This window comes from Cylas formicarius, unplaced genomic scaffold (assembly GCF_029955315.1).
Source record: "Cylas formicarius isolate icCylForm1 unplaced genomic scaffold, icCylForm1.1 PGA_scaffold_5__7_contigs__length_24384050, whole genome shotgun sequence".
NCBI classification, from domain to species: Eukaryota; Metazoa; Arthropoda; class Insecta; order Coleoptera; family Brentidae; genus Cylas; species Cylas formicarius.
In genome coordinates this window covers 19,234,225-19,261,460 of record NW_026844341.1, presented here as the reverse complement: position 1 = coordinate 19,261,460, position 27,236 = coordinate 19,234,225, and the positions used below count along the sequence as shown (strand labels likewise).

General features: G+C 37.3%; 1 protein-coding gene across 2 annotated transcripts in view; it reads left to right on the top strand.

The window, feature by feature from the left end:
- Positions 1-525: 525 nt before the first annotated feature.
- Positions 526-27,236, top strand: part of LOC132701771 (uncharacterized) — a 34,116-nt gene continuing 7,405 nt past the window's right edge. The window contains exons 1-6 of one of the 2 annotated variants that reach the window (XM_060669945.1): positions 526-930; positions 10,639-10,957; positions 17,284-17,515; positions 20,460-20,653; positions 22,701-22,968; positions 23,023-23,761. In XM_060669945.1, coding sequence (XP_060525928.1) covers positions 859-930; positions 10,639-10,957; positions 17,284-17,515; positions 20,460-20,653; positions 22,701-22,968; positions 23,023-23,761 — 1,824 coding nt within the window. In that variant the 5' untranslated portion in view covers positions 526-858. Of the gene's footprint in view, positions 931-1,281; positions 1,403-10,638; positions 10,958-17,283; positions 17,516-20,459; positions 20,654-22,700; positions 22,969-23,022; positions 23,762-27,236 lie in introns of those variants that run through there. The other variant, XM_060669947.1, reaches the window with a different exon arrangement.

Here is a 27,236-nt window from a genome sequence, read left to right as displayed (position 1 = left end):
TAAATAGTTACTATTTTTTTTATGTACACGTTTCAAGAATTGCTCAGCGAAAAAGGTTGAAAACATGATAAATTGCCAAGACGGTCCTGGAATGGTTAGGGGTAAGGGTATCACGAGGACGGTTGCAAAAACACAATATGTTCCTCGCTCCTCTTGGGAATTATTTTCTGCCACCTATGTGGTTACTATCGCAACTATTCATACTCAGGCAACACCCTTCACTATATCCGTCCCGTGCCACAATGGCTATATTTGAATCACAATAAGATCAATTTGAGGAATGACTTATGCGGCCTTTTTTAGTTGGACATTTGCGACAAAAAACGTGGCAAAAATGAAATCAAAACGGGTCGAAATCAAGGCACCACGAATTAGGTTCAGCGCGCGCCATCTCTCGGCGGTGGCGGTCACTGGCGCGTCTCGAAACCGCAGGAATCTTTGCGCGTGCGAACGAACGCCGCGTAGATGGTGCCACCCGCCACGCGCTTCGAAAACCCGCGTCTGTCAAGCCGTGGGGAAAAAAAGATGATAGGTTAACATACACACATTTCGGATGCATAATCGCGTCGCGTGCGAGTGTGTGAGTGGCGGCGATGACGGCGGCGGTCAATTTTTGCGTTATTCTTTCGCGGCGGCATATTTAATTCGTTCTGGTGAGCGCGTCCTCTGAGTGAATTTGTGCCGGACATTCCGTAGAAAGCATCGACATTTTCCGTACGCTTTATCGCTCGCGATCGATCACGAAAAAACCGTCGCTTTATCGTCCGACGATAAAACGTTTTCGAAAGTCGTAGGTGAAAAAATGGCGAGAGCGATGGCTCGTTGACGGTCTACGCGAGGAAGGGCGACGCCGACAAAATGGACAAAAACGATAATGTGCCGCAGTGGAAAAAAGATTTGATCGCGAGGCTTCAGAGTCGAAAAAACGAGGCGAGTATAGTGTCCGTTCGTTTCACGTTCCGCTACGTCCGAGTTTACGCTCCGTTGTTCCTCCGATACGGCCCTACGACGACGGTACCCAAACCTGTTTTTTTTTTAGTAAATTAACGCGAAGGCGAAACCGAAGGGTCCGCTTCGACGACGCGCCTCGGGGCCCGCGTTGGACGTTTTTATAGAATCGATACGCTTATTGTTTAATTATAGATTACAGGGATTCGATAGTTATCGATAAGCCTAATTTAGGACGTCGTTATCTGACAGGTTCCCCGATAACAACATTACCGATATTCGGTTCCCTTCTCCCTTGCAACGCTCCACATTCTGTCGGTTTAATCTCGATCGAAATCCCGCGATTGCGTCATCGAAAAGAGAAAACTGCCCCGCGTGGGTGCCAAACTAGTATTTCGAATAAGATCATACGGTGGCGTTTCGAATGACTCTCGTCGTCGCGTCCCGAGGCCCGGTAAGTAGTCGAAACAATTTCCTACCGACGACGGTTCGGTTTGCCGCGTCTATTCGGACTTTGGTCGCGTGCAATTGTTTTTTTACGCGATAAACGCGGCGCCACCTGGCGGATTTAAACGATATTTTTACGATATAGTAAATCAACGCGGCTGATAATTTGTGACACGTTTGTCATTCGCGTCGAGCGAACATATCATAAATTACCTGCATATTTTATTTTTAAAGCTCGTTTTAAACGTAAAAGTTTCATTAAAGTATGTTATCTAGGTACTCGCATAAAAAAAATACGTCGTTTTTTGTTATACGGCAATAAATAGCGATAAAATATTTCTTTATTAGTCGATTTGATTGATCACAACGTAAAAATTAAAACAAAAAGACAAATAACAAAATAATATACAGTGAATCACAGCTGAAACGCTATAACAAAAACTAACTGGCCTGGACGTCTCTTTATTTATTTGAGAAAAAAAACAACTTACTGACATTAAGTTAGTAAAAGATCTTCTAAAAAAGTGTGAATCACTTTTTCTTTTAAACATGACTTAGTTAACAATAAAGAATTAATTAAATTATATAAAAATTATATATATAAAAATTAAAACAATAAGACAAATAACAAAATAATATACAGTGAATCACAGCTGAAACGCTATAACAAAAACTAACTGGCCTAGACGTCTCTTTATTTATTTGAGAAAAAAAACAACTTACTGACATTAAGTTAGTAAAGGATCTTCTAAAAAAGTGTGAATCACTTTTTCTTTTAAACATGACTTAGTTAACAATAAAGAATTAATTATATTATATGCAATATTAACGTCACTGCTTAAATGCAATTTCAATTTTTTCGGAACTGTAACTAATAATTAAAGATCTGGCAAACGCGAACAAATAAGACTTAGAATGGAACTCTGACTTGGAAGCCCACTAAACATAAAGACCCTAAGTTCTAAGTAAATGCTTGATTTTAGCCCTGCAGGCGGCTCAAGTTCTAGAAAACTTTTAAATTTAATTTAAAAAATATATATTCTTAAAGGGTTTAATGTGCAACGTGCACATTTCTAAAAATTTAAACTTATTTTTCAATGGCTAAATACAAATGATAATATATAAATAAACAATAACGAATTAGTTAAAATTCGATGCTTGAAAAAAATGATCCTCAGGGTGATTCAAGCTGAATCATTAATAATTGGGAATATTTTCAATGTTAAATCCAAACTTAAAATATATTTGATTTCGCAATCTGTGTGACGTCTTTAATTTTTCAATTTTATTTTTATAACTTAAAAAATTATTTTAAGTAACATAATGTCAATCAATTTTATTAATTTTCAACGTAATTGTGCAACATCAGATTTTGTAATTATTAATTAATAATTATGGAAATGAATAATGACGCATTTGTCGGAATTCGATACTTGAATAAAAATTCGCAGTGAGATTGCCGATCAAATTATACACTGATTCAATAATAATCGAAAACGTTTTTATTAACTGTTGAAATCGCTTAGATAAAAAGTGTTTTTTCATACTTTCCTGTTATTTCTCCATTGGTTCAATTGTAACAAAATGGTTCTTTTGACGACAAATAAATAAAATTGTTCGACGCAAAACCATCTGCATAATTAATAAGTACCTACAATGAGGAGTTTGTTATTTGCCTATCAAGTATTACAGAAACAAAAAATTGTTCTAATATGGTAATAGCGTCAGTGGCGTAGAATTTGGGGTCGACCAGCCACTTGCCGCTTGCGCCTCTGATGGTATTTTTTTTTCGCAAGCGTGTCTCGTAATAATTTATGACACCGGAGTAATATTTAATAAGGGGTACTGACCCTCGATACACGAGATAGCTCACTCTCCGCGTAAAATCAATAAATTATTCATTATATTCCGCGCAATTCGTTTATTTTATCTAACGTCCGCGCCGCCACTTTCTATAATTAAGACCGGATCATTTACATAAATCGTTCGAATTGCAATTACGATCGCATTCAGAAAGCGGCAACGTCGGATTTTTCGAATTCCTCGGTAGTTCGTTTTTCATCACGTCGCCCCGTAGAGGAGACGCGTTTTGGAATGAGTCTTTTTTTTGCTCGCGCTTAACCAAATAGCAATTAAGGACCGTTTTTTCGTTCTGTAATAGCAGTTTAAAGTAAACAAAAATCTTTTGAAAAAAAAAATTAGCTCCACACCTGAGATGAGTGTCACTTTATTTCAAATAAGCGGTTCCACGGCCCGTATATTGAAAATTTCGCAACGTCCGGTACATCATTTAGAGCTTTCTGCGCATCCTTGGTTCTCAGGAATTTACAGAATAACATCCGTCTATCTGGAATTCGCAGAACGAAGCAACTCTGTTTCAGGTTACGAGTAATTTTCCTCGATTTGATTATTTAAAATCTTGCGCCGCTCAGTATATTAATAAACCCCTCCCGCCCCTCCTTGGACGCCAAAAATTGAAAAAAAAAACATCGAAAAAATTCTTATCGAGCGACTCCGCCGATAGAAAAGAGAAATCTAGGTATATTAATTTAATATAAATTATTGCTCCGAGTGAAACGTAATAATTTATTTGTTGCGCGAGAGAAATCGCGATTGTTTCGATTTCCTCCGGGGTGGGGCGAGGGATGATGATCGCCAATCGAAAAAAAAAACATGGCGATCGCCGATCTGGTGGAATTCGCGACCACCTCGGCACCCCGTCTCCCGCGTTCAACAACCTAGCGAGCTCCGTTTGTTTGAGCAGCTGTCGTCGTTCCGCGCGACGTTGCCGCCTCGTTTCCGCCGAATAGCTGGCTATACGCATAAAGTTTTATCTGTTTATTAATAAAAATAAATAAATAAAACCGCCTTTATTTTAAGCTCCGCGAAGATTAGCTGAGCTGTTAACTTAACCGAGTATATAACAAGATTGCTTTTTTTTAATTTCAAAAAGAAGCCGATTCGGGGATTTTGTCCTTGAGGGACGCATTGCTTTTCTATTGTGCTCCCTGCAGACCACTATGGAACTTCGCAAAATCGATGTAATTTAATTGTGCCTGCACCCTGTATAAAGTGTCTTTCACGTCCCGTCGAACTTTAAAATTACGGCAAACTTTGTTAAATATTTAAATTTGTACAAATAATAGCGTTGTCGAATGATATTTTACGATACTATCTAAATCAAATCAAATTATCGCATCTTCAGCAATTTTTCTTTTATCGCCAATAATTTACCCACAAAAACGGAAATTTTAGGGAACTTTTAGATTTCCTGCCAATAATCGACACACCCTGCATATATTTCAAACAATGTCCAAATAGCCCTGTGGATCTCCCACGTTTCATGCTGTATGATGTTTTCCAATAGAGTAAGTGGTTTTCAAGAAAATACTTGTGAAACCATGCAGTACGATAGGAAGATGGTGATTTTCATTTGAATTTTTTTAAATATCTTGAACAGCGTATGTGATAGACGAAAACCGTAAATACAAAAATTGTAACTTTCGATGTGGCCTATAACACTACGTAAACGAATTGGCCATATTTGTCACGAATTTTGATTTAGGGCTAATAATTTAATGGAGAAAAAATGCCTGAAATAAAAGTTATGGTCCCGGATCTCCCGCATTTCCTTGTTCACAAATTTTGCCGATCGGGTTAATAGTTTTCGAGAAAATATTTTTTTTTCTGGAAGTCAAAATATATCAAAATTTTTCAAAAATACTTCGCGAGATTTGTAAGTAAATCCTTTTTCAACAGATGAAATACGGGTGTGGACTTCTACCCTTCTGTCAAATCTGAAGTCGATAGCTGCAAATTAAAGACGTCTGCTAATTTTTGAATATAGCACATAGTATCTTGAACACCCTGTACAACAGGTGAAAACCTTGAATACAAAAGTTTTGGCTGTTTATGCGGGCTATATCGTCATTTAAAAGAAACTGACATCCGAAGTACAGCCTTTCAGTTTCAACCCATTTTTCAGTTTTTTTTTTAATTGCGGCGCACCCGGTACATTTTTGAAAAATGTTTAAGAATAAAATTTTATGGAGTCGAATCTTCTGCGTTTTCACATTCGTTCGCCTTTTTGGAGAAATGATTTTTTTCTTGGACCCTTGCAAACGCGGTTTTTAATTTTGTAAAAATACTTCCCGAGCCCCCAACACCCCCAATTTCAATAGATTCCGTTAGAGGGCCAAGCGCTATCCGCCTGCCAGATTTGGAGTCGATAGCTTCAATTTTCGAACCCATATCGTGTTTCATAGCAACGTCCAAAAAAAAGTCGAAAATAAAAAAAAAGGTGGGCGCCGAAGCTTGAACGCAGCCATTTTTACATATGTAGCTAAAACCGTTCGGAAGTTATCGCCGAAAAACCCTGGAACAGAGAACGGAGAACGAGGAAACAGAAGAAAAAAAACTATTTTCGAAGCTGATTCGATTTATACCAATGGCGGTCTATAGCAGCTATGGGGATTGTTTATCACGAAAGGAAACATTTTATGTTAGGAATACTATGGAATAAAAAAACAGAGATATTCCAGTAACAAAAAGTGAGGCATTATGTTTTGCAATTTTTTTATTTCTGCCCAATACTCGTGACACCCTGTATAGTAGTTAAATCGTAGTTATATATCTCAGTTCGATACGGCAGCTTTAACTTTGCGTGAACTAAAGCGACAACTTCGAACTCCATGTTCCCGGATTTTTTAGTCGCTTGGCAACGCCGCTCGGCCGCGTTCCAGCGGAACGGTGAGCGGTACCCCCCCGCCGGTGGACCGTACCGAATCCGTCGGTGCTGCAGTTCTTTTCTTCGGCAGCGGCTCGTAATCAGTACGGTCTTCGGTGCGCGTCGAACTATACCTGCGGCGTGCGATGTAGTACTGTTAAAGCGGAACGACCGGGTACGAGTCAGCATTCCGCGAAACTAACGCCGATCAGAGACAGTACCGACGGCGACGACATGGTTCAGGTAGACCAACACCATTATTAAATTTACCCGTGTGTTATGGGGTGGCGGTACGGTTCGAATCGGTCGTTAGTTACTCGGTAGCGGTACCACCTCGCGGGATGCGCCGCAATTATGGTAATTTTAAGTACCACCTCTGGCCGTCGCCGTCCTTGGACGAGTCGAAACGGGTCCGCAGCCCTGCGGACGGGGTTGCCAAGTTTGCACTCCATCCGTGTCGTTGTCTGTCGTCCCTTTTATCGGGCTCTTCGGTAAGATAAAAAGTACAGCTAGTCGGATGAGAGATAAATTTTGAATACCCGCAAAAACCGGTCCAAATAGCCGTTAAATGTGTCGCGGACCGAAGGTGAAAGAACTTTCGGTGACCCACGGCGAGTTTGAGAAACAGAGAAATTGTTTTCCTTTGGGAAACGGCGAAACAATGGCACCGAAGAAAGTGAAACAACCGTCATCTTCGGCGGGAGACTTTTGGTATCGTCGATTTTCCGTTGTTTTTGTTTTAAACGACGACAATTCCATCATTTTATCGCGGCAATTACTCTCGGACGATTTCTATTTCGTATTTAATAACAATAATGATGACTATTGCTGTGCGCTCTACTAAAATTCTTCCGGCGTTTCTGCAACACCATTCTCTTTCGATATAGATGCACATACTTAAACGCGTGGAATTTCTTTTGCAAGAACTGCGGGATTTGCGAACGCGGTCAGCCGTTAATTTGATGATATTGCAGGATGTTTATCCCAATTTGAGCTCACCCTGTATCTTTTTGCAACTTTTGTATCTAATTGCAACCGAAGAAGCCGGTTTCTTGGTTTCTTTTTCTTCTTTATATTCCATTTATGAACCACCCTTTTTATCAAAACCAGGGCCACTTGGTTTTAAGTCAATTTAGATAGTAAATACAAGGAACACAAGGACACAACGTACAATAATATCTATAATGTATTACAGACTTCTTCTGCCTCTTCTCTGAGGAACTCTTTTCTATTCCAGCCTTCTATGACAGCTTGACGAGCACTAGAAATATTTTGATGTTGCAATGCGATACCGCTTTGTACTTTCATCAATTGAGTTATGAATGATAGGTTGCGTTCTCCGAAGAATACTGCAGAATCAGCCGGACGATATTTCACCATTTCACGAAGATGAATATTCAACTAACCCTGACTGGAAAGGAAGCAAACCTTCCTTTAAAATTCCCTGTTCGCTTCCGATGGGCCATGGGCTTTTTCATTTTCTAAGAGGCACCTTAATACCCGCTTACAGGCCCTCAATGAAAGCTTGGCTGTCACCGGTTATATTTTTGTCTAGCCACATTTTTGGTATTATATAACTTCATTAATCCACATCTTATCAAGATAAAAGTTTTTCTTCTGCTCCCTCATATTTTTCAAAATATAGTTTTCTACTTACTATGGTCCTCTCGTTCGAACGCCAGCAAAATCCTGTGTCATGATCAGGGAATTCTTTTTGGAGGTTCCAGTTGACCTGGTGTCTTGATTTCCTATAATCATTTAAATACAATCTTTTCAATTGTAATCATTCTGCAACATCTTTCAATTTTTTCTTATATTGTAAAGTTACGATGGTTATGTCCAAAGAATTATTGATTTACTGATAGGAGAGAATTATACTAGCTTCTCATAGAAATAAATGTAGATGATGTACTCGCCATTTGACTAATACCGTTATCAGATTAGATTAACAGTGCATGTGTCATCGAGGTAAATGATTAAACGATTCTCAGAACGGCATTTAGCTACTTACGACCCATCTCAATATTACCGGTACTCTCAAAAGTTCTAGAGAAAACAATGGAATCTCAAATTCTTCCATGTCTAATAACCAATCAATTCCCTATAGACCGTCTGGATTTAGAAAAGGCTACAGCTGGGTGATAGTCCTTTACGATGGCTGCTCTTCAGATATAATTAAGATTAGAATAGAAGTCCCTCAAGGAAGTATTCGCGACACCCTCCTTTATAGTATATATACGTTTAATTTCGTAAATTCTCTTCAGTAGTGTAAGTATAATTTATACTAGGACGATACCCAGATTTACACGTACTTTACATTAATACTGTTAACGACCTTCTAAACTCTGACTTGCGAGAAGATAGACACCGTCTTCAAATGAATCCATTCAAACCTATAGCCCTATAACGTATAAAACTCAGATTGGGGAATAGTAAAATCTCATTTAAAAATTCATGCAAAAGCTTGGGTCTTGTTATCGATTTAAATTTAACTTATATATAAGGAAACCAAAACTAAGTCACTTCTGTGTAAAACTTTAACACTATCACATTTTAATTTTGCTGATACAAAATAAGCTTTCTGACGATAGATCAGTAATTAACGACGCATTTTGCTTAAATCAAGAACCATCTTTTTCTCTGTTCCTATAGCCCTGTCTCCTTTCTTTCTTCTTCCTTTGTGTCCTGTTATTCTTCTATACTGTTCTCTGCATAAAGTAAACTTCAATAATTGTATTTAAGGAGAATATGAAATGTTGTAATATATAGTTAATAATTATATTGTAATATATAGTATTTCTTCATTATAAGTTTCGTTGGCTTCAACAGCAAGGAAGGTGCGTCAAGGCCCATTATTATTATTATATTTTCTTATCGCTCTTATATGGCGCAATTCTTGTAATTGCTGGGATTCCAGCCTTTAATTTATGATATTTGAAGCCCAACTTTCCAAGGGCCAGTAATTCCACAGCTTATCCGTTCCTTCAGAGTTCATAACTTTTTCGCCCTCTTTATACGTACATTTGCTGGAACTTAAATTTTTAGGCTTGGTACTATTCTTTTCACAGAAGCCTAAAGGGTACCTTAGCCAAATCACATAATTCCTTTCCAGCGTCACTAGCGTTACGTTCTCAATTAAGTAAAAAGTGATATACCGTAGTTGCAATTGGCTTGACATTCTTGTTCCGTGCCTAGCTACAGTAATGCCTTCCAACTATACTAAAATTTCGAATTTCCCTTTAGAAGTTTTTACCTAACTTCGTCTCTATTCGGTCGATATTGCAAATAATGACTTGAGTGGCTGTTGCCCTCGCAAAATATATACCTGCTGAGGGTGCCGGTAACAACAACACCTTTTACCTAGAACGGCATGTTGTTAATCGATTTTTTCTACCCCCATCCTGACAAGCTAAAATCGGTGGTTGCAGTGTGACTTTACCACTCGATCTTGCGGCCGCCACGATGTTGCCCTCCAGGACTATCGTGGGCGGTGTGGTTTTGCTCCTTGTATTGAGTTGGTTCGTTATTAAACCGTCCGAGTTGATGGCGTTGGCGTACTGCTGGGTGCTGATGGACCTTTTCGACGAACATCACGTGCCGTCCAACCTGCTCCTGCTCCTCCTGGTCGACACCCGCGTCGCGTAATTTTAATTTCCCCATGTCCGAGGTATAATACAACCAAAAATATAGTGTATCTATTGCTTTGACGTTTGAAGTATTTTACAGTACCTTAACCGTGGTAAAACCCATCCCAACAGATGTTTATTCTACATTAACTAGGGGTATGCGGGGTATTTTCAAATAACTAGAAGCGTTTATTTTAACATCAGGTGATATGTGAGTTTAATCTAAATTTCAATGTGTTCTTATATATGCGAGCCTGTTTGCTGTGGATAGTTGAAAGGGTGGACCGTGGAACGAAGCAGATGTTCATGTGTTAGAGGAAGACATGGAAAATAACGTAGAATTTGAAGACGAAGTGGAGATGGTAGTCGACCCTGAACCTAGTGACAATTTAGAAGACGAACTACCTCAGCAAATAAAAAAGAAATTCAGAAAGGGAAATAGAAGCAGCAATAAAAACACGTGACATGACCAAAGTTATGAATTCTACTGTAAGAAAAAAGAGGAAAGCGAGAGAAGATGCAATAGGAACGTGAGAGGAGATGCTGGTACTTCGCCAGTTTTTAATAAGGCGTATAATCTGTAAAGTGGATAGTGTTTTAACCCTAGGAGAAATGCATAAAAAAGTACTGACAGACTAGAAATGTAATGATATAGAACGTAATAAATTGTTTTTTTTTTTATTTGACAACATTTTTATATTCCGCTTGTTAGTATAGGTAGGTAAATTCCTAGGACTGTCCTGGAATGGCTACGGGTAAGGGACTGCGATTTTAGAGTAATTATCAGTAAGCTAAGTTAATCAAGGGGTCGGTCGTAAGAGCACTATATTTCTGGTCGAAGTATACAACGCAACAAGTTTCCGCCATTTTAAATTGCACTTATTGTTCCAGGAGCGCTTATGGCTGGACCATCAGCCGGCCCACAAGCCGATCGCGGACCTTATCGTGCCTCCGCGGGCAGGCAACGGTTACCGCAAGGACCCGGAGCAGTCCGATTCCTCCGAAGAAGACCTCCACTATGGCCCCGGCATTGTCAATAAACTGAGAAACAAGTATTTGAGTCTGGCGCTTCGCGAGAGCGCCGCGCGTCCCACCATCCTGCGCAAAGCGACATCGCTGGAACACCTCTTGGATGACGACGACGACGGCGACGTCGCCGACAAAGGCGCCGGAAGGTTGTTCAGGTCCCGGCCGGGGACGAAAGCGACAGGTTAGTGAAATCACCATACCGGTCTGTCTATTCAATTCATAATAATTGTTTTGAAGGCCGCAAATTTTATAATTTTTCTTTTATCTTTTTGAAAATGTGTTTAGAATTTATGTCAGTTAATTTTTTTTATTTTTTATTGCGACATTATCGGATTCTTATTGTTGGTAAATTGTTTTTAAAGCATTAAATGACAAAACATCCCAATTATTTTTGTTAATATTTACATTACTACTAATTAGCTTATTTTCCTGGCACGTTTAGAAAAATAAAAAATATAAAAGAAAACCGCATTAATTTATGTTGCACTTAATATAAAATAGTAACAACTACACTTCACACAGAATGCACAGATGCGCCTATTTCAATATTAGGACAAGTAAAAATAAACAACACCGCCCCAAAACAATAGAAAAGCTAGAAAAATTAACAGAATTGGTCCTAAATCTAAAACAGTAAAAAATCTGACTGGTGTTTATATAAAATTTTTTGTTAAAAATCGCATTTTCTATCTCCTGTCTCATGCAAGCATTCGCAGTGCAAGTTTTTACTGGTGTTTCAGTTTTGTTCCGTTTTTTAATTATTGGAAACAATTTAACGGACTTAATTGTTCTTAATCAATATGCTACTGTACCAGTAATACTTAATAAGCAATAAATGAAAAGATTAGGAACTCTGTTAAATCTTCTCAAATGATTTAATGGCACACAAAAACTGAGACAACCGTATAAACTTTTGGGGCAAATTGTCACAATCCAAGGAGCAGAAAAATTTTTAGTTGTCTGTATAATAGTATGAACAGCATTCAGACGCTTTTCAAAGTTACTAAACAAATTAATTTATAACATGTTCCTTGTTTGATCTAATGCGTTTTAAAAATTGAAAAATAATGGTGTTTGTGTCTTTTATGCTGGCGTCGGGATATATTTTCGTATTATAAAATCCATTATTTATTTTATTGGCCAAAGTAAACGGTCGACGAAGAGAACTTTCTAATTTTAAGGGGTCCGTGACTATAGTCCGGAACGTGACTCGAGCAAAAATTTTGAGATTACGCTCTTTGCTCGAGTCGAATCTCCCATTGTTCGCGTTGGATCTGTTTTTTGGTTTAAAAAAAAATGAGCTTGAATTAAAAATATTTCAAAAGACAAAGAATCCCGGTTTTTATTGAAACTGAATTTTAAACAGGCTATATCAATCTTTTTTAGTAAAAAAAAACTGTCTCTGGGGTTGTATAAAGTCAGTTCAAATCAACTTACCTTAATCTGAAATCGCTCGGTTTCTGAAATAAAAAAGTAAATAATTAAAAGGAGTCAATAACTAAGGGTTTGTTAAGTTTTATGTACATTTTCAAATGTTCTTCATTGAAAGTGTGACCGTTAGAGGGCGCATCACATTACACGGATATAATAAATAAATTGTAAAATATTTTATTAAAATGTAATAAATGAATATAATTAAAACAAGACTTTTAGTCTGACGAAGAAATGATTTGTATTGTTTTATTTTGTTTTTATTTATATGAGTTATTGTAATTTTATTTATATTTATTGTATTGTCGAAGATATGGCATATTTTTAAAATCTCCAGAAACTACAGGCGCGAGAGTTGAAACTGAAACTGAATCAAATAATTTCATTTTAGTTACACAAAACAAATACGGAAACAGTTTTTCGGAAAATGATTGGACATATCACAGCAAAAAATCTACTGTTGCTACATGCAATCTTTTGCCGAGATATTTCGGTTTTTAAAGTTTGTTAGACGTGGCGAAGCAATTAATAAAATATTTAAAAAAATAAGAAGAAAAAAATGTCAGGTTAAGACCCCGTTCATTTTCTCTTTCAGAAGAAACTAAATATATGATAATAATAATAATACCAAAACGTCTAGTGTTGTGTCACACAAACAAATTTCATTTTACATTTCATGGCTAGCATAAGTCGACGAACTCCGTAAATAAGTCCCAAACCAGAATTTTGTAATTTCATAGACAGTTGCATAGACACTACAACAATGATTGCTACATAATAACTGATTCGCAAAGTAATTATTTTGTATCAATTGGAAGACAATATCTATGGCTGTAAATTAACTTCAAATTTCCGTATGCTACTCTTAATTTCTTTGTAATACGATCTTTAAACTGCAGCTTAGAATCCAGCCTAAACTTTTAGTTATATCTGAGTATGCTATTGGGGAGTCATTAATTTTTATTATTTATTATTTTTATTTTCGACATTGTGTATCTGGAAGTAACTTAAACACTATGCCGTGTTTCTTAATGGGAGAGATTTATAAAATGTAAATATGCAATGACAGGGATCATTAATAAAGAGGTTATATTTATTTATTTATTTATTACAAAGGTGCCCTAACATGAAGAAGTAACTTCACAATTTACAAGGACACACTAACAATTATACCATTATTTAATTAACAAAGTAAAACTTATAAGTAAGTACCTACCTATATCTACGATAAGCAGAAGATAAAAAAAATAATAATAACAATCAAACTTACCAAACTAAACCAAAACTAACACTGTATAATATCGTAAAGTTCAGATGAATTGTAATGATCTTCTTCTTCTTCCTGTGCCTTATCCTCAGTGGACGTTGGCGATTACTATGGCCCATCTGATTTTATTTGCTGCAGCCCGAAATAGATCCATAGATGTCATTCCCGTCCATTGTCTTAGATTCCGCAGCCACGATATTCTTCGTCTTCCAGGACCTCTTTTGCCGTTAAGCTTGCCCTGCATAATAAGCTGGAGTAGGCTATATTTCTGGTTTCGCATAACATGGCCGAAGTATGATAGTTTGCGTTCCTTGATTACGTTTAAGACCTCTTTTTGTTTTCTCATACGCTGTAGGACGGCTTCGTTGGTTACGCCGTAGGTCCATGATATTCTAAGCATGCGTCTGTAGCACCACATCTCAAATGCTTCCAGACGTTTACATGCAGCGTCGGTTAGAGTCCAAGCTTCCACCCCATGTGTTAGTATTGAGAAAACGTAGCATTTAAGAACTCTGACTCTGAGGTGTAAGCCTATATTTAGATTGCACAGCACGCTTCTCATTCGGTTGAAAGCTGTTCTACCCTTCTCAATTCGGATCTTAATTTCATTTATTTGTTCCCATTTATTGTTAAGAAATGTGCCCAAGTAGTTTATCGATGTAACCGTTTCTAATTGGGAGCCATTTGCATTGTAATGATAGTTTTTTAAAATCCGGTATTTCAGTTTTATATCAATTTATTTACATACAATAGACGACTTTGGTGAGCGAACGTAATGTGGCAGCGGCGTTAGATTACAGATAGTTTATTACATTAATAAACATAATAATAATTATAGATGATTATAATCATAGAGATAATTTACATATGAATTATTCTAAGATCAAGTAAAAAAAATTAGAAGGAAGAATAATATGAAAATACATAGATTCTAACAAAATTATTATTTAAAAAAATCTAGTATTTGCAATACAACTTGAATTATAAGTTTTAGTAATTATGTTCCGAGTAGTCAGATTAACTACAGTCCTTGGAGTCCAGAGAAAAAATAACAGTGTTTTTTTATTCCCGTATGTAAAATACCTGTTTATTAAACACTCGCTCCGCTCGTGTCAAATAAACTCGTGGGTCAAATGCCGTTTACCATACTTGTTGCATAATATACTATTTCTATTTAGCATGTTATCGTCTTCCCGCATTATTTTTTCTATTTGAATCACATGTTCGACTTGCACCATTTTCCCCACTCTCTTTATTCCATCTTGCGAGAGGGTCTCAACGTTCCCCATTTTAAAAGTAGTGTTGTGCCTTTCGGCAAGCCCGTTTTCTTGAGGTTAATTCAAATTTACAATTTCCTCGTTTTTCAGCATATCTAAAATTGCTCACTAGTAAAGTAAACCAGAACGATGTCATTCTTTTTCCAGGAAGACGTGTGTATTTTTTGGGTTTTTCTTGAGTGCTAACAGGCATTATCCACGACTACAACGCACCTCGGAGGAATAATAAGCAGGCTTCAAAAACAACAGTCCGTTTTATTTGACATCCTGGTATGTTTTACCAACGGTCCTTCTTTTACCCAAGCTTCTTCCAGATAATAGATATTCCTATTTTCCAACTGCTCAAAATTTCTATTACGTGTGATTTTCTGTTTTGAGGTTTTTCGTAACTTGAGACTTTTTCACAATTTCTTCTTACCCATGCGTGAAATGAAATCATTCGTTTTTATCTCAAACATTATTTTGTCCAATTTTAAGTGAAACGATTAATATTGTTCTTCTGACGTCAGTGTTTTCATCTTTATTTATTACAGTTATTAAAGTGACCACATGCAATATTAATCTAACAGGTTTTTCTTTAAATAAAGTAAAACAACGGATTTTTTGTTCAATTATACCTAATCGTCTCTTTTGTTTTTAAAATGGTAAAGAAATCTTTTAGAAGTAACATAAAAATATAAACGCTCAAGTTTGGTTAATCTTATTATTATAAGGGAACGCAAAAACGTCCTTTTGCGGTAGGCACGTAATAATTTGTTTTGAACATAATTCCGTTTAAAACAAATAAGCAATACATTAAATATGGGAAAAAAGAAAATCGTTGATAAAATGGTCGAACGAATAACTTATAAACAATTCAATATCAAAATATTTTCAAAAGCACCTAAAATGTTTAGTTAGTTAAATTGGAAAAAAAAGTTGATTACTTGTACATTTTAAACCGCACTTATTTTCGGAGTGTAGGCAAATCGGACATCACAAACGTATAATAATTTATTATAAAACACACTACTATTACATAATGATGTATTACAGTCCATATATGCAACATGTTATTTAAATCATTTTGACTGAATTCGACTAGTCAATTAAGAAGTCCCACCATTTAGTGTTGGGACCGGTCAGTTGACTACTTCTTAATTGACTAGTCAAAAAATGTTTTAAATAATATCTTGCAAATGTAGAGTGTTTTCTATAATTATTTAATAATCACATGTATTTAATAATAACATTATGCTTTTGTGATATCCGATTTACCTATAACCCTCTTCGAGGATTACGACGCGATGGCGACGTAAGGCACAATATAAATAAATATAAATTTCTTTGCATTTTTGAAATTAGTTCAGTCAATTGACACAAAAAAAATTTGACCCGTCAATTCCACATCTCTACCAACACTACTGATCAGCAACAAATTCAGAAACACTAGTGTTTCATTTTCAAGAATGAACTTTGCCAACAACTGCCGAAAAGTAACTATAATTGTTAACGTAAATGGACCGTTTTCAATTTGATTGATTAGTGATGCTGCGGGGTATTTTTGAATAAGTAGAAGCGTTTAGTTATTTTAATATCAGGTGATATTAAAATAACGTTCTTAAGAGTTTAATCTAAATTGCAATATGCTCGTATATATTACGGAGGTATTTGACTGGTATATGACCCTGGGAGGCTGTTTTCACTGGATAGTTCTAAGGGTAAGGGTAACTACCTCTATCTTACAGATAAATTTAAAAATAATCATTTTTATCTTGTGTGTGTGTATTAATAAACAACAACAGTTTTTTTTTAAGAATTTAGAATTTGAAGACGAAGTGTAGATGGTAGCCGAACCTAATGACAATTTAGAAGACGAACTACCGCAGCAAATAAAAAAACGAATCCATTTCACTTCGGATGCTAAACAAATTGTTTTGAACGTTTACAATTTTATAAGAAATTCAGAAGGGGAAATCTAAGCACCAATAAAAACAAGTCACATGATCAAAGTTATGAACTCTACTGTAAGAAAAATTATTGCAAGTTTTTAATTAGGCGTATAGTCCATAAAGTAAATAGTGTTTTAACCCTAGGAGGACTGCATAAAAAAATACTGACAGACTAGAAATGTAATGAAATAGAACGTAATAAATTGTTACTTTGTTTTATTTTTTATGTACATGCTCGGCGAAAAAGATTGAAAACATACTTATATCCCTCTTGTTAGTGTAGGTAGATAAATTCCTAGGACGGTCCCCGAATGGTTACGGATGCTCGACAGGGTGTCCTATAAGGGGCTACGAGTTTGGAATAATAAACAGTAGGCAAAGTTAATGACGGAGTCGGTTGTAAAAGCACTATAATTCTGGTCTAAGTATACTACGGTACTACGGGTACGACCACCAAGTTTTACAAATCAATAATAACGTATAACACCGACGATTTAGTTGGGTTCTGCTGCAGATGCAAATTGTAAAAATTATTTAAATCTGTGTTAATTTTAATCTCAGACTCGGCGACAAGAAAAATAAGTACGTTTTTCCATTGCAGAATCTCACCTGACGGTGCGCTACAGGCACGGCAGCGGCGTCCGTCGCCAGGAGATGAAACGCGCGCGCTCCGTGGAAGCAATTTCCAGAAGGAGCGACGACGACGAATGCGGCGACGGCGGCGGCCGTCGCGACGCCGTCGCCGCTTCGTACCACGTCGCCAACAGGCAATCGCTCCACGAGGAGATGCTCGTGGCGGCGGCCGCAGCCAAAGACGACGACGAAGGCGGGAGGTTAGTGCGGAAAACATGCGGAAAAGCGCGCCTACGGGTCGTACCCCGCTCCCCCCCCCCCCTCAGGCGGTACCGCTGGCTAATTTGAATATACCGCGCTAATCGAATTCCAAACGGGTGACCTTTCTCTTTGTCGTTTTATCCGATTTCCATTTTCCGTTACGCGTTCCTTTATCAGTTTCTCTCGCGCGGCATTGTCGGCCGATAAGGAATAACGCGCGGTTACCAGATTCCCCGACCGGATGGGCGTCCGACATAAGCTCCATTGTTCGTTACGCTGACATCGAGAGTCGGCGTTTTTTTTTTTTCGACGTTTTCCGCGATTTTGTTCGAACGGAAAAACAGGTGCGCGTAAACGAGCGTCAAAGGTCGGGTGGAATTAGTGGTGGGTGGAAATAATTAGCTTCCTATGGGGAAACACGAGGGAAATATGGGAAAAGCTGTATTACAGTAGCTTTTACAAAACTTCTGGATTTCTCCTCTTAATCGAACTTGCTGACGTTTCGCCAATCATCCTGTAGACTTCTTCAGACCTTAACTGAAACTTTCTCGCGGTCTACTCTATACTTGCTTATATGTTATTTTCAGTATCTCTCGTTGCTTATAGATTTTCGAATTTTTCGTTAGTAGAAAAACTGATTACATGCAAGAATGTCCGGTTTTGTGATTGTGTTCCGCAACTGCTGAGGAGGTTATTTGTCTTAGTCTTAAGGCTCTTTCATGTTCTTTGAGCTTAGTCATATTTTTTAGGAACGTTTGATATGTGATCAGTGATTTTTTGAATATAGGGACCACAGTGGCAAGTGTGGGATTGCTTTCGACCTCATTGGAAGGTTGTGGTGAAGTGTATTTTGTGATAGAACGCTTATATTTCACCACAACCGGCACGTGATGAATCCAGAAGTTTCGTAAATAGTAAAATATGAGGGTTAGTAAAAAATATCTGAGCCGTCACAACCTAAACGATAAAGTTCAATACCTGGAGGTTCTTGAATCTGTAGAATTCAAAAATGCTAACAGCAATTTTGTCACCACTTCTGCGTGACACGCATATTGTTTATTTTAAATGGAATGCCCATTCATTTTTCCAATGAATTGTGCATGTCGAATTGAGTGAAGTATCACGATTTCAAAATTTTGTTTCTATTAATTGCTGGGCTACGGCCATTGTTTTTTCCGTAAAAAATAACCGAACGCTTAAATATCTCAAAAACTATGAAACCTGCTAGGGATTTTTTGTTAACATGCAGAATTCATAAGTGCTTATAGCAGTGTTGTCATAAATACCGGGTATTCACTGGGAACCATTGGGTATCTTTCATAATAATCATAATAAACAAGATGTTTTTATTTTGATACCTCATACAAGTCCGAAATAAATTGAAAAGAGCAAGGAGAATCCTCAAACTTTTGTTTTTTTTTTTGTTGACTTGCAAATAGAACATATGGAAACTTCAAGCATTTCAAGCGCAAGCGCACCATTGCCAGTGTTACTCAAACTCGAGATACCACAAAAAAAGAAAACGTAAGTCCTCACTAGTTTTAATAATAATAATTTTCATGCTTACATTTTTTTTATTCAAGCTACAATGGACTTTAGATAAAGCGATTTTTGTCAGTACATCACCATTATCTTTATTAGAGCATCCATAGTGAGACCTTCAAACCTGGCCGCAAATATTTGTCTACAACTCTTTTAGATTCGCAATACAATGAGATATTACATCTCATATAGTAGGTGCAGAAAATTTACACTTATAATGTGACGGTTGATAGAAAAATACTAAAAACTACTTTAAAACACGCTGGAATAGTTACGTAGATACTTTCACTACACTACTATAGACTACAGATATCGCCTGTAAATAAACAAGCCGCAGATTCGTCTTCGCAGAACGGAAAGGCCGTATTTTAGATGAAAACATTTTTTGGGTATCTTACAACCGATCGTAATGGCTGCTTAATACTACGCTATTACTGAACTCCAGATAACACTTGTTAAATTATTAACGAAATCACCCTAAAAAAGAGGAAAAAAACAATATTAGAAAAAATGAAAGAACGAAAATTAATGGGATCCTGTTTCTCTAAGTCTCGATGAAAATGTAGATGCAATAGAGTGTATCCGTAAAGTCTCAGCCGACATGAATATTGAAAAGTTAGTGTCCAAATATCTAAGTAAACCGTTCGTTTCGCGTATCCTTTGGTTAGGTGGGGGAAGGGCATCCGATGTCGCTGTGCGTTTATTATTTAGTAGTCTACAAACTTTTTTTTTTCTTTTTTTTACATGTTTAAGCTTAAACTAATATGACCGAGAATCTGCCTTTTTTGTTAGTTTTCTACTGATGAGTTTTTTTTACTATTTTCTAATAAGGCGGGAATTTAAAAAATTGTATTGTACATAACTCCATACCACATACCTACCCCAATTCTAATCTATTTATTTCCAACAAAGGGGTAAATACCAGGTATTTGCCCATCACTAAAGGTATGTTATCGTTCAAACTTTGGCAGTTTTGAAGATATTTAAGCATTTACTAACCCATATAGAAAATAAAGCGGGAATTTCTAAGCATAGTATTTTCATTCGAAATTTTGCTATACCAAGCCTAAATTTAGGTTATACAAGATAAGTGCATTTAAACACTCATGCTCTAAACGAATTACGTATTATTGGAAAAATTGTGTTAAATTCCAATTCGTCGATGACTAAGCAATTTATCGACATTGTGCATTGTATCGATCACGTCGAGCAAAAATTAAGGGGGCAGGAATTTGCGTGATTTTCGCACCTTGTAGAATTGTAAAAAAGTAAGAAAATAACCAACATTTTAAAGCTCAAACGCCTTAAATTTCTGTAGAACAGAGTCGGACTCGACGGATTACTCTCTTACGATTCTAGGGTCGGGTATACCTTCCCGGAGATGATGTTGCTCGGTTCCAGGTTATGCAAAAAGATGGCGTCCGAGAACGGGACGGAGGAGAAACCGAGCAAGTATGGCGGCCGGATCAACAGGCCGAAGAAGCTGCAACCGTTGCTGAACGAAAAGGAGAAACCGCCCTCTGACGTGGTGAAACAGGCGCGGATGATCTTCGAAAAACGGCCTGAAACGAGGACAAAGAAACCACCCCAAACCGGTGAGAGCAGTGGGACGGCAGAGGGCGGGGCGGGGGAGTAAACAATTAGATAAGGTTTTCGGGCCAGTCTACTTTACAATGAGTCAGTCGGTAATTTGTCTAAAATTTCGTTATCTTGTAAGTAAACCAAATGTTAAAAGCTTTCAACCGCAAACTCGCCCGTCGGTTATCTATAGTATTTATTGTGTGCAAATTAATTTAAATTACGAGAAAACTTTACCTTGTTTGTTACTTCCGAAAAATCGGCGAAATCGAATTTTTCGAAAGTATACGCGCATGGCAACGAAACTCATATCTCGGAAAGGGTGCGTCGTACAGCCGTACCAATGACGATGGAATTCGCGTCGAAAAAAAAAAATGTTTTCTCTTTTTTGTCTGTTCTCCGTTCTCTATTCTCTGTTCTCTGTCGACGCTCCATAAAAATGCGAATAACTTCCGAACGGTTTGAGTGAGGGAGCTGAAGTTGTGCTCCATTTAAACTGGCCACGAGACACATAAGCCCATAGGAAATGGCTGCGATTGGAAATTGGCATCTGTCTTTTTTTTGCGATTTTCGCCGGTTTTTCGTACATCCTTATGAAACACGATAAGTGTCAAGATACGCAGCTATCGATTTCAAAGTTGGCACAAATATTTAAAAATCGAATTTGCAGGGTATTGAGAAAAAAGTCATTTCTGAAAAACCAGTATACACGATCGAAAACATTCTTGAACTAGAAGACGCGCGAGATCTTGCCCAAAATCGTTCTTGATGATTTTGTAAAAATGTACAGGGTGCGCCGGCGAATTGCAAAAATCTGAAAATTGGGTCTCCCTTATAAGGATAATTGACCATAACTAGAAGGCTATATTTCGGCTGCTATTTTCTTTCACGCGACCATATAGTCCGTACGGACTACTAAAACTTTTGTATTTTAGGTGTTCATATATTGCACAGGGTGCTCGATATATTCTGTACCGTAATCAAAAATGTAATAGATGTCTCAATTTTTAACTATCGACTTCAAATTTAGCAGAGAAGCGAAAGTCCACACTCACACGTAGAAACTGGGAACAATCAAGACTTGCCTAGTATTTTTTTTTAATTTTTGACATTTTTGAATGTTTTTGTTATTTTTCTTCCAGAAAAAAATAAAAGACCCTGAAAATTGTTCTTTTTCAGAGTCGTAAATCAATATTCCCAAAAAATATGGCCAATTGGTTTAAATGGTATTGTACAATGCATCAAGAGCTACAATTGTTGTATTTACGGTCTTCGTCTATCCCATACACTGTTCGAGATATTTGAAAAAATCCATATGAAAATCAACATTTGCATGGTTTCAGAAAATAAGTATTTTTTCCAAAACCATTTGCTTTATTGGAAAAATTCATATACCATAAGAAATGGGAGATCCAGGGCTATTAACTCTATTTCGAACATTCTTTGGATTATATGCAGGGTGTGTCGTTTATGTGCAAAAAATCTAAAATATCCGAAAATTTTCCGTTTTTGTGGGTAAATTATTGGCGATAAATAAAAAACCGTTGAGAATAATTTTATCGCGGTATCGCAAACCGTGTCGACTGAGAGTTTCAGGTTTCATCATCTATCATACAGAGTTCGCGAGATATTTGAAAAAATATAATTGGAAATCGCTATTATTTGTAAAAATTTTATTATTTACGGAATGACGAAATGACGTCGATTTTGCAGTGGTCCGCAGGAGCACGATAGAAAAACAATGCTTTCCTCTAGGACACAAAGCCTTAAAAATACAAAGCTGCGTAGTGACTTTGTTGTAGAGTGCATGATATGGAACAGAGGATTCGCAATGCCACGATTTTTCGAAATTAATCTTGTTTATTTACGATCTTGTCCAAACTAATTTCCAATAAGCACCCATCTAAGTGATTTCCATATTATGTTAATTATGATCTATGCCCATTAGTGGTCCCTCTCCCCTCCTCAGCAAATGCTGAAAGACTAGAGACGAGAAGACTGCAGATTTCTAGGCATTACCTGAAGTTTTGGTTTGGTTCATTATTATTATTTTTGATCGGACAGGCGACGTAGCTGCCAAAGTCGACAGCTTCAACAATATCATCGTCAAAGCCAAAGTGGCGTCTTCGGCGGCGGCCAAGAAACCGCCGATCAAACATACCAAACCAGTTCTCCCTGATCGACACAAAAGTAATACTCACGCCAGGCCGGTGGCCAAACCGGTCATACTGAGCGAGGAGGCGGCCAAACCGCCCAGAAGTCTCGACCTGAAGGCTCCGAGGAAAACAAAACGCGACACCAACATACCGAGCCCGATACCGGACGTCTCTCGGTAAGCGCCGATGCTGCCCGAGCTTCTCCCCATCGCTCACAGGGTCGTTTACAGGGTGGATCATAAAAATTTCGACGGCTCGAGCAGTAGGACCACGTCGGTGAGCAGCCTGTGCGAGACGCCCGACCTGATCATGACCTCGAGCCCGTTGGCGATGATGTCATCGCCTACGTTCAAGCGCAACGTCACCGACAAGTTCCTGCAGGTCGAGCAGGGCAGGGCGGAAGGGACCAATAGAGTTTACGCGAGCCCCAGCCCGAACGGAAGCCTCAACTTCGGCGACGAGACGGAGACGGAGGAGGGTTTCAAGATGATCTCGCCCATCACCCAGAACAATATCACCAAATCCGTGGCAAATTCGTCCGTGTTCAATTTTACCAGCAAGCGCGAGGTGAACCAGAGCCATCTTCCGTCGGTGGTGGTGAACAAGAACGTTTCGGAGGTTAAAACGCCGGTGTCGGAACCGCTGAAGATCGAGGTTAACGGGGGACTCGGGGGCAGGACGACCGCGTTATCGGCGACGGAAATCGAGAAGAACCAGAAGAACGCCATGAAGACGGCCATAGAAACGAAGAAGAACGGCGACGTGGTGGTGAACGGTAACCGCGTTGGTGACGGTGGTGTCGCGAACAGTGAAGTGGTGAACCGGATTATCGTACCGAAACGGGGCAAGCCCAGGGTGGAGGAATCGTCTAGCACGACTGCGGTGTTTAATTTCACGTCGCGCAAAGACGTGCCGGATTATATATCGAAGGATATGAGCAGGTCGCCCAGCAAACCGACGTTGCCGAAGGTACGTGTTTTTTTTTTTTTTGGGTCAGCCGGTGAAGGTGTCGAAATTGATTTCGCCTTTGCGGGGATTTAATCCGCGACATTCGAGACGGATGCCCTAGAGAAACCCCCCCGATTTGTACGGTAAAAATCTGATTCCGGCGTCGCTATTTAGGTCGGTAAGAGGATTTTCAGTTTCGTTTGGGAATGGGAGTGCCAAACTATTGTAATATAAAATAAAAGATCTCAAAATTAATGCATCTCTCAATGTGGAGTAGTAACTTCAAGAGAAAAATAAAAGCTTTCAAAAGTAATCCGTCTGTCAATGTGGAGTAGTAGATTCAAGAGAAGAGAAATAACCTTATCCCCCACACCAGTTTAATGTAAAAAAAATATATAAAAACAACAGCCCACTCTGAGCAGAAACTAATTTGAATGGAGTAAAAAAAGCATACCAGGTTACAAAATCTTGAGCCACAATTAGTGGGTTGGAAGCAAATGATTGTAATGTTGCACTCTTCTGGGTTAAAACTTTAAATGTTTGAACATTTGACACTCCCTTGACACTTCAAATAAATCATTTTTGGCGTTAGCTGAAGATGAGCACCTGAGTGACGTCTTGGCACTCTTGGCGCTTTTTATATGAAGGAGGAGAACAAGGTTGTTTCTTTTCTCTTGAGTGAATGAGACTGAGTGGTTATAAACTCAAGTTCACTTTGTAGATACATACGCTAAATAAGACAGAGCAAACCAAAAAAAAATGTCTCATAATAACTCATAATTAACGAGTTATAATGAATTTTTGCACCTAATTTTCGACGTATAACAAAATTTAAAAGAACTTTACAAAAGAAAAAAAGCAATTCTGTATACGCTGAATCTAAAACTAGTTTGTTTAGTTTTTTGATTATACAAAGTCAGTAACCAATTAGGCGCAATTGGAGATGTCGGGTTTATTGATGACCAAAAACTGAAATATTAATTTAGTTTTCTGTTCAATATTAGAGACCGCCACATACGGCATTGTTCCTAGGAGGCCAGGCTTATGGCTATTCGACTGTTTCCAAATCAACTTCTAAATTCTAGGAAGCTCCTAGTAAAAATTTATATACAGTGCGACATAAAAATATTATGGTTAACTAAATTCAGGGACCACACTGTATGTGGCGTCCTCAAACATTAAACAAAATAGTTAACATTCCAGTTTCTCGGCATCAATACACCCAGTATTTCGAATTTCGTCTTATGGCCATCTTACTAAAGAAAAATATTATCAAAAAACAAAATAAAATAAGTTTTTGTCTCTGATTTTGTTCAAAAGTAAATTAAACATTGAAATATTTCGAAAAATGGCTACCTTAAAATTGAAATTTTGATCTTTAGAAAACATACCAGCAGATTAGTAAAAATTTTGGTTCCGTTACAAATTTTATAAACGTCTGACATGAATGTGGCAGAAAAGTCTTTGGGGGGTGTAGTTCGCTTGTTTAAATATGTAGGTATATATGGCGTTTTCGTTCCAAGTAATAATTAAAAATGAAAAGCAAATTATCTTCGGCAATACAAAAAAATATATAATGTTGCGTTTCCGTCGAAAGTGTGTGAAAGTGTTTCTTTGTCGTATCGGTTTTGTTGTACTTCGATTCCTTTCCTTTCCTATCTATCTTTCTCTCTCCGTCTAAATAACTAGGTTATCATCGGATGTGCGTTGTTGAATTCATAACACGAATTGGGAGCGTTAAACGTGTCGTTGTTTTTTGTTTACAGGCCACTCGATTGATTAGAAAGTGTCCGTGTCAAAAATGCGCGCGAACGAACAGATCTGGATGCCCGGATTTAACCCGCTTTTTCGTGTTTATTTCTTTTTAAGGTGCATTAACTAATTACCAATTATTTAAGTTCCAATAAATAATTCAAGGTGTGACACCAGGCTATTCCTTTTAAACTATGCTAAACGCACGGGAATGATCGTGACGTCATACCGCTGCTTTACGATCGATACGGCCAGATGTTATGGTGTTATTCTTAAGGTTTAGGCCGAGAATTATATTATTTATTTTTGACTCGTGTAAAGTACGTTGGTATTTAATGTACGCCAGTTCGTATTTGTGCTTAGTGTGCTTCATTGCATCACGTAAAACGCCAGACAAACTTTTTATTCGTCTACCAGAAAATAAAAGCCGTCGTTTTTTGTCAACATTATCTTTAGATGTCACTTTGGCCCCCATCCTATTGCAGTCTCCATAGGAATAGCGTTCTGATCTATATTAAATAAAGGACACTTTAAGTTATCAATACTTTAAAATCAGCATTTACGTTTCCACTAGTTCAACAAAAAAAAAACCTTTTTAATTTTTTTTGTTGAATAATTTACATTTTATTTGAATACTCTTTGATTTTGAACAAGTAGAAAACTTTAAGCTGATTACAATATATTATATTGGTTTAAAAGCAGCGGCTAAATTTTCTGTGATTATACTTTTTAACTTTAACACCTCAGCAAAAGAAAAACTTTCGGTGTTTTGTATGTAAAGTAAAAGATATCCAATAAAGGGAAATTATCAGATTCACCTTTTATAAAATCGGCTTCGGTCATTTTCGAAACCTTCTTTTTGAGACTAAACACAAGATAACAAAAGCAAGCTACAGGATCAAGCCTAAAATTAAAAATAAAACCAGCAAGACGAACGCATTGTTTCTCTAATGGCTTCTCTATGGTATCGTCCGGCTGGCGCGTAGTCTAACGAGCGAATTGACGTCACAACCGGTCACAGAGAGGATTTAAATTTTACAATTTTTAATTGCTTATATTTGTTACACAGAACTACGAAAATATGTTTTTTTTGTGAACTGTGGTTCTTTTAATAGTATAAACTTACTTTTAAAAACAAATTGAAAATTTGTTTAAATTCCCTATTAGACCTCCCCCCCACCCCTATACCGATAGATTTAATAATGTTCCTCTTGGTTAAAAAAGAAATAAAATATATTTATCTTAAATATGTATTTCTGTTGTTAGGCATAATTGTCATTCGCAGCACTATTCTCTTTTCCAAAGATATAGTTTGTATTTAAGTTTATTGGTTGTTTCAAAACACGTTCCCCTTATTAAACAGATAATTGAGATTAAATAGAATATTAAAAAATAACCTTCGTTTGGATATTAAACATGTGTCGTAAAATGCCTCCTTGAGCTCCGAATGTAGCTTCTTTTTTTAAATTTTAATATTTTATACAGGATAGTTAAAAAAAAAGATATTCCTGTGTCAAAAACAAAATGGTTTTGGAGTTATTTGAGGTTTTAGCAATTAATGCTTATCGAATTAATAAACGAACAGTCTCGAATAATGATTCTTCAGAAAGTATCATGTAAAAAAAAAATGTTCCTATTTCTGTTTCTATTCTGCTTTTACTATTCTTTTTCGGGCAAATGTTTATTAACAGAACTAACGTAATTTTTTAATATTTTATTTTGGCCCGATATTAGAGGATCTTTT